Genomic DNA, 14,336 nt, shown 5'->3' on the forward strand with positions numbered 1-14,336 from the left:
ATTTATTATTTTATGATACTATACTATACTATATTAAAGAATACTAAACTATACTAAAGAATACAGAAAGGATACTTACACAATGCTAAAAAGATAATAATGAAAACTTGTGACTCTCTCCAGAGTCCTGACACAGCTTGGCACTGATTGGCCATTGAGTGAAAACAACTCACACCAGAAACCAATGAAATAATCTCCAAACACATTCCAAAGGAGCAAAATACAGGAGAAGCAAATGAGATAATTATTGTTTTCCTTTTTTTCTGAGGCTTCTCAGCTTCCCAGAAGAGAAGCCCTGGGTGAAGGGGTTTTTCAGGGAATGTGAATGCCACAAGCCAGAGTCTGCTCCTGGGTCCTGACCTTGTGCCCTGCCTGGGGGGCAGAGGGGCAGACTGGTTGCTGGAATGTGCTTGACAATGTCCCAGGTTAGCCTGTGGGCTCAGGCCAAGTGACAGCACCAGGTCTGTGTGTTAGCATTCAGGAACACATAATCATGGAATGATTAGATGCACGTGCTCTTATTGAGAACTGTGGGTGTCAGGGGACACAAACCCAAATCTGACTCCAACATGCTTTCAGATCAAACATGTTTTATATTCTATCGTTATATAACTTACATATTAATTATTAAACTTACATCGTTCTCTTGTATACATTGGTTTCATCCAAGCATGGATTTCTCATGATCCCCTCAAACCTCTGACATAGTTTCTCATGATTCTTTAAGCAGTGATTATATCTAATCACATCTAACAATTATATCATTTATCATATACTGACTACACAGGTGCAGTTTCACATGATCTAGCAAATACAAGGCCTAACATTTCCCAGGGCTTACTAAGCCTAACTTTCTTTCTAGCTCCCCAAATTTTGTGATTTTAAAATCTTTTACTATCATGTGCACCACAGAAGAACTTAGAACTACAGTTCTGGTGTCGTGTTATGCACAAGCAAAAGTGACACCCTCATTCACAACTCTTATATCTCCTTTTCTGTGCCTCCTAGGGTGTTTCAAAGATGACCGTATTGTGTTCTGGACTTGGATGTTTTCAACCTATTTCATGGAGAAGTGGGCCCCCCGGCAGGATGACATGCTCTTCTACGTGCGCCGGAAACTGTCCTATGTCACTGGGGAGAGCACAGAGGGGAAAAAGGTGAGTAATGATGTGTTTTAACTTGGGAAGCCTAAGGTAGCATGGGATTTGGTGGTGGTGTGGGGTACCTGACACATCTGAAGAATTGCAAAGCAAGGATGAGGAATTTCCAGCTCTGCTTGCCACAAGATGTGATACAAAATTGGTCCGTGAGGAAATACCTGGTTAAGGTTGTGAATGCCAGGTGACCCCTGCCTTGGCAGGGGATTGGACTGGGTCATCTCCAGAGGTCTCTTCCAACCCTAATGATTCTCTGATTCTGTAACATCAGCAGCAGTGTAAAAGAGGTGCATTGTTATAGACTTGAGAAAGTCAGAAATCTTGCCTGCCTCTTTGGAAAGCTGACTTGTGTTTTGCTTTTCAGTGATGATACTTTATAAACTCAAAGCACAAGTCTCTAGGAAGAGAGAAAAAAAGGAGAAGAGAGATGGTCACACTGGTATTTCTAGAAGAAAACTGGCTGATATTACCAGAGTATCAGGAATGAACATCTGTTGGGTGTATTTGGTAGCAGAACACAAGCAGCCTCCTGGAGCTGAGATACAGCAGTGACAAACAGCAGAGAAACTCCTGTACTCTCATAGTCTACGTTTAAGACAATGTAAAGAACTCATAAAGAACTATTGTTCCTTGCAAATACAGTCAGGTATCCTGGTGCTGCTGAGGTATTTTTTCTGAGAAACTTCTTAGCATTCCATGGCAGTTTTCATCTTCAGTGGAGGAAACAGAAGCAAGGGGTAGGATGGTATTATTGGAAATTAAGGTTGGTGGCTGTAGGAAGATAAATGGAGGAGGAAAAAACGAGGATTGATTTCCTGACACATGTAAACACTATGACGCTGTTGTTGAATCACAGGTGTTTGTGCATGGTGTCTGTGGAAGTGTTTGTAACCAGCTGTACAAGAGTTCTCTGGGTTCACATGTGCTGGTGTAAAGAGCAACAGTTGTCAGCTCCCTTGAGAAAAAGATCCCAGAAGGTTTTCCCACACTTTTGATGAAGATACAGAAAATGGACAGAATTATCTTCTCTCTTCTCCTTGGCCTTCCAATTTCTGTCATGACAACCACTAAGGAGAAGATGGAAAAACATAGTTCTTTCCCTATCAGATGAGTGGTTTAGTCTTCAGCTTGTGTATTTGGAGCTTTACGAATTGTGGGGGAAACTTCCATCCTGATGGCTGTTTCAGTGATTATAAAAGCATCCCTGTTTCACATCAAATGATATTATGGCTTTATTCAGCCTGGTAAAAGCATGGGTCATTTAACCTCTTGTCCTTCTCAACAAGGAAAGTGAATCTCAGAGACAGCCTAGTTACTTAGATCCATTCAATGATCAATCTGTTTAACTCATTCATTAGCTTAAAGTGTCTGAAGCTCTTGTGGATAGGTGACAGTGACATTGTATTTGCTCTCAGAGCATTATTTAAGCTTTTTAAAAGCACCATAAATAATTTTTATTTGTGAGGAGGTTGCATAAGTGCTGGTTAGCACAAAATCAGCGTTGGTGAATCATGTGGGGTGACAACTGGGATGGGGAGTGGGCCTTTATAGCGCACACAGCCTTTTGTAACTCTCCTGTGGCTGGCTCTATTTTGCATGGCTTCTGAGAATTGAACCTTTTCCTGTGACTTTGAAGTACTTCAGTTGCTTTGTGAAACTTCATAGTTGGTGATTCATTGGTACTTGTTCAGCTGCCCTCCTGATAGATTTCACTTGACTGCTTTGTAGTTCCAACTCCTCTTTTAACTGATTTTTGAGCCTGCCCAGTGCAGTGAGACACCAAACAACTACTCCTACACATCAAATTATGACTACACGGGGGTTTTATTTACTTTGTAGTTTTGGACATTCTTCCTTGAAAAATGATGCCAAAATGCCAAAGTGATACTGTTAAAGGGGAGGGAGATGTAGACTAGTATCTGTAGGAGCTGGATAGAAGTGCAAGCCCTCCTCCACCCACCAAGCTGTGCTCTCATTTTAGCTTTCCAGGGGTAGATTGAAAAGGCAAATGAAGGGGAGGGTTCAGAGTTGTCTGGGGACATTTAGGACTAGAACTGGAGCTGTGCTGTTGGCTCCTGCTTTATGCCAGGCTGAGTCAAATGGTCTGGTGATAATTCCTTCACGGACCACATTGGGGGCGACTCTGTAGTCTGGGTGTACAGTGAAGCAAGTCCATTGTAGTTCTTCCACAAACACTACTGCATATGTACTCTGTGCTTAGCTGGCTGCTGCAGGTGTTGGCTGAAGAATGCTGGCAGAGGTGACTCGATGCCATGTCAGCTCAGAACGTTAGTTTATGCTCATGAAAATGAGATCTGTGCAGATTGGAGGATAGCAATCATCATACTGATGACAATGACAAAAGGGGTTGAGTGGGGACATGCTGTTTGTCTGAATGCTGACAATGGTGGTGTTTGTTTGTGTCATTTCCATGCCCTGCTGTGATGGTGTGTGTCAGTGGGAAACAAGTGTCAATGAATCCAGTGGTTCCCAGGCTTTGGTGCTTGAACCGTCTGATTAAAAGTAGCTCCTGCTTGTGGGTTTGGGTTTTTCTGTGCTTACTGGAGCTGGAAGAGTGTTGGCAATAACATTTAGTTTTTAATTGAAGTGTAGCAGAGGATAAGCAGAAAAAACCTGATAGGATGGAGATTACATGTTTTGCTTAGTTTTAAGACTGAATGAGAAGGGCTTTGGATGAGTCACAACAGCTTGAAGTAAGAAATTGTACCATTCAGTAGATCCAGTAGGTGCTGGTGGTAAACTTCTCTACCACCATAAATTTTGTTTTAAAAGGCCTTTTAAATTATGTGCTTTGCACTCTGCCTGGTCTAAGTGACTTTTCATTTGCTTGTCTTTTCCTTCCCACCAATTTCTAAACTGAGCATAGATGGGTGAAACAGCAATTAAGCTCCTAATATGTGAATGCCAGGGCAGAACTTCCATATTGAATTCTGGGCTATATCCACTACAGACTCTTGGATCCCAGAGAAGTACATTTAATTCTGTCTTGCCCTGACATGTCACAGTAACACTCTTGCAGTTTTTCTTGCCAAATTTTGAAGATACATCTTCTCTTGGTGTCTTGTGTCAGGTTATTTGCAGACCAAGGCACTGTGTAGTGTAGCTTTTCACAAGGGTAAGGAATTTAGCAGGGTTTTGTAAAGTGGCATCCCTTTGACTTGTCATTTTATATTAAGTCAAGACTCAAAACCAGCTTTGCTGCTGCCTCTCATGCCAGCTGTTGTGACCTATTGGAAAATGTAAGCCCTGATCCTCACTTCCAAAGGGTCTTGGACATTGCAGGTTTGAAAGGTTAACATGGTTGGATTTAGGATTATGATTTTAAAATGCTGTTAGGTCAAGATTGAATATCTCAGATCTTTCTGTAGAGAGCAGCTTTACTTTCTCCTGGGAATCCGAAAGATGCAAGTATACAGTGTTACACAGACAGCTGTGAAAGAAAGATGAAATGTCTGTGATAGACCAGCAAGTTGTATTCTGCCTTCCATTGTGCCTTGTCACCTGAAAAGGTGCCACATCTATAGGGCAAAGCAATAAAAAAGATAAATGTAAGATACCCTGGGCATATGTTCTGAGCTTGGATATTGGAGTAGTTCCTATTTTCTTCAGCATCTTATGAATGTGGAGGAGTAGAGTTGCTGCCAAATGCACAAGATAGTCATTAGGCCTGTTAAGTCTCCAAAAAGCTTAAGCTACTGATGTTGAAACTGCAGCTTCAGAGACAGAACTGAACAGAGCCGTGGTTTACATGTTTGTGTATCTGGACCTGTGACTCAACAAATACTGCTTGTGGTGTGACCAGTCAGTTTCCAAGCCTAAATTACTTCAGGCACATGACTGGCACAGAAAATCACAGGATTTTCCTAACTGAATCTGTAAGTTACTGTCACTGTCTGGCTGCCTGGAAGATTCAACAACCTGAACTCAGCATCTAATAAAAATACAAGTTTTAAGAATCTTTCATTGCTGGCTCTATTCCAGTGTTAGGGTCTTTTCCAGCACTGCAAGCAAACAGGATGTCTCCAGAAGAGCTCTGTGCTGTACTTCATGGCAGTCCCCTGCCACCACCCAAATGCTGAAGATGGCTAAAAATTGAATCTTTTTTGCTGAATAGATTTTGTCCTCGTTCATGGGTAGTATGAGGGAACAATTATTCCAACACTTCCAAGTTGATACAGAATCAGCTCTTGTGCCTCAGCTCTTCCATTGTGCTGAACTTGCAGAGGTGTTGCAGTGAGCAGGAGCACTGGCTCCTGCAGAGTTCAACATCCACACAATGCTTTCATTTTGAAACATGAAAAAGGAACCCTGGCATTATCAGATTGTCAGATTGATACTCTGATTTTTTTTTTTTTCTGTAAGGAGCTCAACTGCAGTGTAAAGACCTTTCTTTTGCAGTTCCCCTTGCCAGAAATCCCTGTGCTTTCTTGTGCTACTTTGATTGTCTAAATGTGTGAGCAAGTACAGCTGAAATACTTTCACAGTATCACAGTCACAAAATTCCAGACTTAGGAAGGAGTGTGGGCTGCAAGGGCATTTTTCATGAATTGCTTTACATTGCTTCCAGTCTCTGAAGAACTCTTCTTCAGCAGTCAAATAGGGCGACAAGAAAGCCAGAATCAGATGTGATTTTAATATGAATGGCACTGAAACGTGGCAGCCAAGAAGATGCTCTGTTCTCTGCTACAGAGAGCAACCTCACTGGGAAGGGAAGGAGCCCAGACCCAGTTTTCCTATCTGATGAATTGTGCTGAATAATTCAGTATCAGAAATGCATCATATCTGTCTGAGTCACTGGGGATTTGAGGGACAGAAGGGCACTGCTAGGCTAGGTTTGCATCCTGGAAAAGCTAAAAGTGTCTGCTTGGAGCTCCCCAAAGGCCTCATGAAGCCACTGGTTTATCAGAACACTTAGTGGATTTGATCTGTGGGTTACAGGCTGGTCAACTTGCTTATTAGAGGTATATGAAGGTCTGGGTTCAGTGTTGAAACTAATATGCAATTGAATTGGAGCTTTTTTCCCATCCCATATTGGTTTGTCAGTAACCAATCGTTTTTTTTCCCTTTCACCCATTAGTGTTAATCTCTCACTAGGAGACAGGGATTGTTGAAACTCTTTTTCGTTAGTGGAAATACTCATTCTAGAGTGTTCTTCTCCTAAACTTTTCTCTAAACCAAGACACTAGCACAAGGAAAAGTTCCCAAAGTTTGTGATCATTTTGTTGTACAGAGGGGTTGTGGGCACAGAAATCAAGCAGTTGACACAGAGGCAGATTTTTCAAAATGGGTGGTTTTTCTGCAGCTGAACTTTGCTTCTTGCACAGTTTGCAGTTGCTTTATTGCAGTGGGCTTTGTTTCAGCTTTATAGCTATGGTGGGTGTCGAGTTGCCATAGCTACTGGGCATTATCCTGCCTTTATGTGGGCTCCAGAGTGTGTTCCAGGAGGATCAGGTGCAACTTCTGAATAATTGATAGTATCCAGAAAAAGGGAATTGGAATTTTGTATTGGAGGCCATTCTTTACTCTGTGCTCTGCTGTAACCACCGGTGAAAATTTCAGTAGCCATAATCCTAAGAAAGCTTCTCCATATAACATCTGAAAGAATCTTTCTTTTTCATTTTAGGACATTGTTGCATTGTTGAATACAGTTGTCCCCTTTGAAATATTATCTTGGATATAAATATTCCAGTGGAGGCTTGTAACATCAGCTTCCCTGTGTGACAGGACTGAGAGTGCACCCTTCCCACAGGGCTTCTCTGCATGCTCCAGAAAATAGCAGGCTCCTTTGATTTCCTTTCCATTTAGCAGAGACAGGGATGTCACTGGAGAACAGATGCATGAGCAGATGGATTTTGATGGCCAACTGGCCAGCCCAGCCTGTGTCCTGTTGAGTATCTGCTCTGCAGCACTGCTGGGTACCAAATGGGGTTCTGCACGTCTGGGGCTTCCCAGCTTGTTGAAACACAGGAATCACAAGTCCTGGGATATTAGACATGCTGTTTGCTGGGGTTTCTCAGTGTGAAAAAATGCCTTTTTCCTGTACCAAAGGGTCCAGGCAGCTCCTGAGATAGTCTTTTTTCTTCCTAACTGCATCATGCAGTTGACATGTATAGAGAGGGAAGCCAGGAGTGACCAGTGTCTCCATGTCTGGAGGTGGGGAGCAAAGGAGCACAAGTTCTGAGGTGATGCCTAATGAGAGGCTTAGAGGTGTCCTAAAAGTATTTTGTCTGCTTTATTTAAAAGATTAGGAAAGATTAACGCATGACAGGAAAAACCCCAAAAGCCCAAGCACGAAACCAAAAAACCCAAAACTGAGTATTTAAGATCTTCTTCATATACATATATATATATATATATAAATACATAAATTGGTATGACAAGATCCAGAGGCTGGCAAAAGGAAAGCAGCTGAACTAAATGAAGTTGCACACTTGGAGCCAAGAGGATGATTAATCATTGGAATGAGTTCTCAAAGCAAGGTATTTTCCCAGATACTGTTCAGACAAAGGTCATTTAACTGGGGTTTTTGAGGAAGTAACATGGTGAAATATCCATGGCATGTGGGAGGTCAGCCTGGCTGAGGTCCCTCTCCTTTACAGCTGTAGCTCAGGAACCCTGTGAAAACTTGATACAAAGGTGGCGTCGTGGATTTCAGCTCCAGAAGGGTCACTGATTTGGATGAGCAAATATATAGCTTGGATTTTGGATTTCACTGGGATAAATAGTTAGTATTTACATAGTTGTTTCATGCTTGCAGGAGAGCACGTCTGATCTAGAGCCAGGTAAACAAGCACAAAGATTAGGCATGGCCAGGTGAGTCATTAGCAGACCTGGAAAAGGCCCAGTGTCTCCTGGATGCCTGGCTGGGGCAGTTTTGTTTTCCTGGGAGGACTCAGCTGTCTGAAATGCAGCATGTTCTCCAGTCCATGGAGAGCTGTGATTCATGGAGATCCACCCTGCCCTGACCCACAGGTTGTACACCATGGAATCCTACCCTGAATTGGTGCACAGGGAAAAAAATGGTTAAAGAAAGCCTTTTTCCTGTCAATATCTGTGATAGACTTGCAAGGCATTCCATGAAAGAGTTGTTGAGCACTGGCATTGTAATTGCTGGGGAGAAGTTGTTCATGTGTGAGTTAATTTCACCAGCAGAAAGAATTAGTGGCTGACTTCTGCAGAGGGAGGTTTAAACTTCAGTGTTATGAGGTGATGAACTGCTTCTTGGCTTAAAATAAAGGCTCCATGGATACAGAGGCAAGAGAGAGTGAAAAGGTGTCTGCTGTGCACTTGGTTTTGCTTTCCCTGGTGTTACTTAGAGCTAGGGTTTTACCCTGCCATTGCTCAGTCCTGCCTTCACCCTGTTTTCTTTCTTTTTTTCTTTTCTCTCTTTTTGCTTCTTTCCTTTAGAGACAGGATGGCTATTGTTTCACAGGGTATTTTTGGAATTTTGTTCATGTCGTGTTTCTGTGCTTTTAGGCACAGAACTGCAAATATTTCCTTTGTTTGGAGATGAATCTAAATTAGATTGTTTCCTTCATCTGCTCACATCTTTAGTTTTTTGCAGAAACTGTCATTAGTTTGTGTAATTCTATTGCCAATAAAAAATCATGGATGGGAACCTTGGAAGAAATAAAAACAAACCAAAAGAAGAACTATGTCTACAAACCTTTTAAAAAATATTTCCCCAGTACATTTCCACACAAAGCCTTGCATCATCAGCAAAATCTGATCCTGACAGAAAACTAGGAAGCTACATGATGTACAGTTTGATGTTTGGAAATAGGTACCTCTAAGTAATCAAACTGATTCCAGTTTGATGTTTGGAAATAGGTACCTCTAAGTAATAGTTTTCAAAGAGATGTGGTATTTTCTTAGCAGGTTGAAGTTGAAGTTTACCGCAGAGATTCTAAGAAGCTTCCTGGCCTGGGAGACCCTGACATTGACTGGGAAGAGAGTGTCTACTTGAACCTCATCCTGCAGAAGGTAACAGGGATGCTTATCCAATTTGCACTATTTATGCAGTTTGGCATTTCAGAATCTAAATGAACCTAAACTGAGAAGTTCATTATTTTTCAACAGAGTCCTAAAAGCTTTCTACAACAAACTTTAACTGTATGCAGTGAAGTTAGGCTGAGTTTTATGCTCTGTAACAAAGTTTTGCAAAAGGAAGGCTTCATCCAGTTTAATGTTTTTTTGAGAATGAATGAGACTTAGATAAGCAGCATTTCCATTAGAGTTCACTGGTGCAGCTAAGAGAGAAGAGTGTAAATGCAATGTCATAATTATGCTGAGGGGTTACTGCTCTTCACAACAGAACTTTGGTAAAATATTTGGAGGTAGAAACATGAAGCTAGAACTAATTATTTCTTTAATTGACTTATAGGTTGTTTGGTTATTCTTTGTGTACATTATGGTTCAGGAAAGCTGAATATGACTGTAATCATTTGAGATCCCTTAAAGGTTTTGCTCATTATGATCTCAGAATGGGAAATTGTTGGCACAGGCACACATCCTTGAAAATGAATTGTTTTCATTCTCTCTCCTTCCTCCCAGAAGTCTCTTTGCAGAACTTCTCTGCAGAGAGCAGATTTTTGCCTTTATTTGATGCTCAATAAAACCAGGATACATTTGCCACAGTCAGAATTCAGAGATGTTACTACAGCTGGGTACTGCTGTCCAGAGCTATTGCACTTGCTCCCTATAAGTTTTTTCAGGTTGTTTGGAAGGCTGTGCTAGTGTTTTCTGACCTCTCTAACATGTCACTGCTGTTCATTAGTGTCTCTTTCTCCTGTACAAAGGGAGGAAATCTTTTCCATTTCTATCCTAAAGTGTGCTTAGGGGTTTGTGGGTGTGTGTGTGCTGCTTACTCCCCCAGCTGAAATTAAGCTCGTGGTAAACAATATTGGCAGGACTTTCCTTGCCCATCAGTTGTGCATTTCAACAAGCAGCTGTACAAGAGATTTAGGTGTCACTGAGTTAATGAACAAACACAGGTTCCAACCAATTAGTTCCAAATCCCTTGGTTCCAACCAATTCCTTTCCCTAAATAAGGAATGAAATACTAATAGGTTTAAGTGAAAAAAAATAATACTTTATTATGAAAATAATAAAAAAATGGTAGATGGTTCAGTATAGTAAAGAGAGTAAAGAAAATGGCAACACCAAAATACCTTAGTTTTTAGACAGACAGCTAAAAAATGAGACAGAATGTGTTCTGCTTCATGCACATGAATATTTTGTTTTCCCTACTCTAAATGTTAATTTCTCTGTCTGGTACCCTGTTCCAGCTGGATTATGTGGTGACCTGTGCTGTGTGCACACGCTCTGATGGAGGAGATATTCATATTCACAAAAAGAAATCTCAGGTGAGCTTCTCCTTTTCTTGCTTTGGATCAGAGGTTGGTATCCAGTATAACCTAATCCTAAAAACTGCTCCAAAACTGGGGCAGTGGTTCTCAGGCTGTGGTCTGACAGATTCATCCTCCTGAAGCATCTCAAGTCTTTGTATAGTGATATTTCTTGATAGTTGTCTAGATTTGAGATCTAAATGTCCTTTGTAGCCTCTCTCAAAGAATTGTAAAGACCCCTGCATGCTTCAGGGTATGTATTTTTGCCTGCTGGATTAAGGGGAGAGAGGGAAGGTGGCAGGGGGAGGAAGGAATAATATGATGACCAACTGTTCCCCAGTCTGAGACTAAATCTGAAATTGTATGAGATCTGGAATATGAGGGGCCTTCAGGGTAAGTTTCTAATGTAGAGCTGCTAAATGGCAGGCAATTTACTGGTTACCAGTTTGGTTTTTTATTATTTTACAAGATTTTTCATCTCTTAAACTGCTCATTCCTTCCATAGGCTTTTATCTTTTGTGTGCAGTTAATCCAGGATTTAGCGTAGTGGAAGAGACTGAATAACAAACATAAACGGGATAAGAACAAGAAACGTGAGGCTTCCCCACTCAATTTCAATTTGCAATGTAGACCTTCCAACAACTTCTGCTAGCTAGCAGAAATTCTTCTTTTAAAAGGCTCCTGTTGCATTTAAATGGCTGTTTCTCCCAGGCTTTCCATTCCCTTAGTTCATGCAGCTGCTTGTGTGGCTTTACTTAAATAATCCAATGCTCTTTAGTTTTTAATTATGTTTAACCACTTTAAAAGAGCTTTTGCTTTGCCTACAAACAGAACTAGCAATGCTGATTATTGTCTCTGTGATTTACATTGATTACACATAATTTTTTTCTTTAGAGGCTCTTGAGATGACACTTTGCACTGCTGATTTAAGCCTGTTATTTCTCATTGCTTTTTTCTCTGTTGGCTAGTCCAAATTTCACCACAAGTTAACTTCTGCAAATGTTTTTGAGAAAAAAATCTGTAAATATTATTTGCAAATTTGAAAACTAGGAAGGAGAAGATGAGGGATATGCCCTTATTGCATGTGAGCAGTATTTAGAATGAAGAGGAAGTTTTTTGTTCCTCCTTTCTAGACTCTCCTACTGTGGAACTGCTTATGTATTGTTGTCTTCCCTTTTCCACATAAATTTACCAGTACATACCAGAAATATTTCAACATCATTGTGTTGATCCATAGAGAGGCAAAGGCAATTCCATATGCAGTGAAAGCATGTTTGCAGTTGGGCATTTCATTGTCACATCCACTATTGTGGCTGTTGGTTTTGAACGAAGAAAATCCAGCTGGTCTGGATCTGCATTTCTGCTCTGATGGTTCTTGCTTTAGAAAATGTGTCTTCTTCTGCCCATATGCAGCCAGATGTTGATGGCCTAAGATTTGCTGTCCTACTTGAGACCTATGACAAATTTACTCTGCTCACCCAAGTGAGTGCCTGTGGCATGAAGCCAGTATAAAAAAGGCTGACTTTATTTTGCAAACTGCTGGCTTGACAATAAGATCTCCACAAACTATATTTTCCTCTGGTGTGCCTGACTGGAGATGAATTTGGGAGGGTGTTTTGTTGTTCATCAGCTGGTTTGAGAGCAAGAATGCCTGGAAAAGGTCCTTGTTTCAGGCATTGGTGCAGGTAGCATTTTTGAGGAGTCTGCTTTCTAATGATGTTTCTGGTCTTAAACCTTTCTTTTTAACTCTATTCAACATCATAAAGGCTGCATAAGTGCAAATAAATAAAAGCAACCCTCTGATAATTATCTAATATCCTTAATTATGTTTTGTGTTGAATGGTTTGTAGCAAGAATGTCACGAACTTGACAGCCTGGTCAGATCCATAGCTTTTGGCATGTTTACAGTGGGCTAAGATTTGACAGGTTTCTTTAATTCAAGGCTTTGTTTGTAAACAGATGTGGAAGCAAAGAAATCTGCTTTGTATGAATTCCTTCTCCCTTCTTATGTACTGATTAATCTTTCTGGAATGATAAAATCTAAAACCTTTGTCTGTTTAAACAAAGTCACAAACAAAGTCACTAAAGGAGTTCAGGAACTGCTTGGAGGGAGAAATGTGCAAGACGGAAGCATAGTGATAGGGAAAGAAATAAAAACACAAGATGCAGATGAGAAACCAAATCCTTCTGTGAGCCATTGTCTTGGTTTTGTCACTGAAACTACGGGAAAAGCAAAAACTCTTCAAAAACCTTTTTAGCGTTAGAGAATCAAAGCATTACTTTATTCTGGCCAGGATGTGCAACAGAATTCATTTCACCCACCCATTGCCTGGATTGTGCAGAGAAAATAATTCTATCACGCATAATTTTTACTAGACTTTTCACATACTTAGTCAAAACCCATAGAAATTATTTGGATCAATGTTCATGGTCGCATTACACAGTTCTTAGTAATTGGTTCCCTATTGGTTATCAATCTCTTCCCTCAGATGTTAATTAGGTTCTCATTCTTCATTCTCTTATCTCTCTTTTCCCAGACCAGGTGTCTCCCGCCAGGAGTGATGTTTGGAGTTGATGTTGGTTAATGGTTGTTATCTTCTGTGTATCTTCCCACTCTGTTGAGGTGTTAAGTTCATCATGGAGTGATGAACCAGTACCCTGAATTCAATTCCCTCCCCCCTGCCCCAGGGCAAAGGCAAACAAAACCCCTGACTAAAGTTACATTAAAAAAATTAAACTTGGTATAATTTCCAACAGTTTGAGACAGTCTAAAAAGAGGTGGGCACTCTGAAATGAGTAAACTCCCCCTTGGTTCCAACCAATTCCTTTCCCTTAATAAGGAATGAAATACTAATAGGTTTAAGTGAAAAAATAACATTTTTTATGAAACAGACACCAACAGTCGGGGGGAAAAAGTAAATAACTGCTAGATACCAAACTGCTGTAACTCAAAATCCCATGGGAGCTAAGAGAGCCCCAAAATGCCAAAAATGCCTGCTCCCAAAATGGCGCATGCAGGAGGCAGCCATGTGGCCAAGGGAAGATGGCGTCACACCAAGATGGCGCCTCCCAGGTGACCGTGTGTCCCAGAAATAAAGTGGCAAGATGGTGGGGTTGTAAACAGGAACACACTCCCGGAACTAAAGTGATTTCAGCTTTTATTGTAAAGCCTAAAGCTTGGAGGGCCTGCGGGTCGAGCAGGAGCGTTCCTGCTGGGCGAGGATGCTGCAGACCCGGCGCTGGATCTTCTTCCCTTCTTGAGCAGGGATGCTCCCAATGTTCCACAGTCTCACCAACCCGGATGCCCCTTTTTTATCCTGTTTTTTGTCCCTTTGGATTGGTTTCTGTTGGGATCCTTCATTTGCACGAAGATTTAAGGCGCTTGATTGGCCCTTCACAGTTCTGTCCAGGCTGGCTCATTTTTGCTTGAGGGGGTGGTGCACTTTACTTAGGTGCAATACAGTATGTTGAATACTGTATTTCTTATAACTACCCTTTCACAATATAACAACCAGTTATATTTTAACAGCACATGCTTAACAATTATTAACTATTTCACAACAGTTTCTATTTTTGACAGTGACAACCCCTGCCTTCCTCCTGCTGCTCGTGGGCTCTGCACCCGGCTGTGGGGTGAGGGAAAGGACCGGTCTGTGGGCACTGGCACAGGATGGCCTGGCCCTCCTGAACTCCCTGGCTTTTTTTGTCACTGCAGGGAGAATTCTCAAAGTTCACTTCTATAGTTTCTTGTTGCAAAATGCAATTTCTACAAGTAGCTACAGTTGCAAACCCAAAGCTGCCACAAAGAGAG

At 41.3% G+C, this 14,336-nt stretch overlaps 1 protein-coding gene across 2 annotated transcripts in view; it reads left to right on the forward strand.

Annotated features, from left to right (window-relative positions):
• Positions 1 to 14,336, forward strand: part of KIAA0930 (KIAA0930 ortholog) — a 53,714-nt gene that overhangs the window by 23,372 nt on the left and 16,006 nt on the right. Inside the window, exons 2-4 of one of the 2 annotated variants that reach the window (XM_036400881.2) lie at positions 1,009 to 1,157; positions 9,054 to 9,161; positions 10,466 to 10,543. In XM_036400881.2, the coding sequence (XP_036256774.1) occupies positions 1,009 to 1,157; positions 9,054 to 9,161; positions 10,466 to 10,543 (335 nt within the window). The remainder of the gene's footprint in view (positions 1 to 1,008; positions 1,158 to 9,053; positions 9,162 to 10,465; positions 10,544 to 14,336) is intronic. The other variant, XM_036400882.2, reaches the window with a different exon arrangement.

The sequence above is a fragment of the Molothrus ater genome, chromosome 5, assembly GCF_012460135.2.
Source record: "Molothrus ater isolate BHLD 08-10-18 breed brown headed cowbird chromosome 5, BPBGC_Mater_1.1, whole genome shotgun sequence".
NCBI classification, from domain to species: domain Eukaryota; kingdom Metazoa; phylum Chordata; class Aves; order Passeriformes; family Icteridae; genus Molothrus; species Molothrus ater.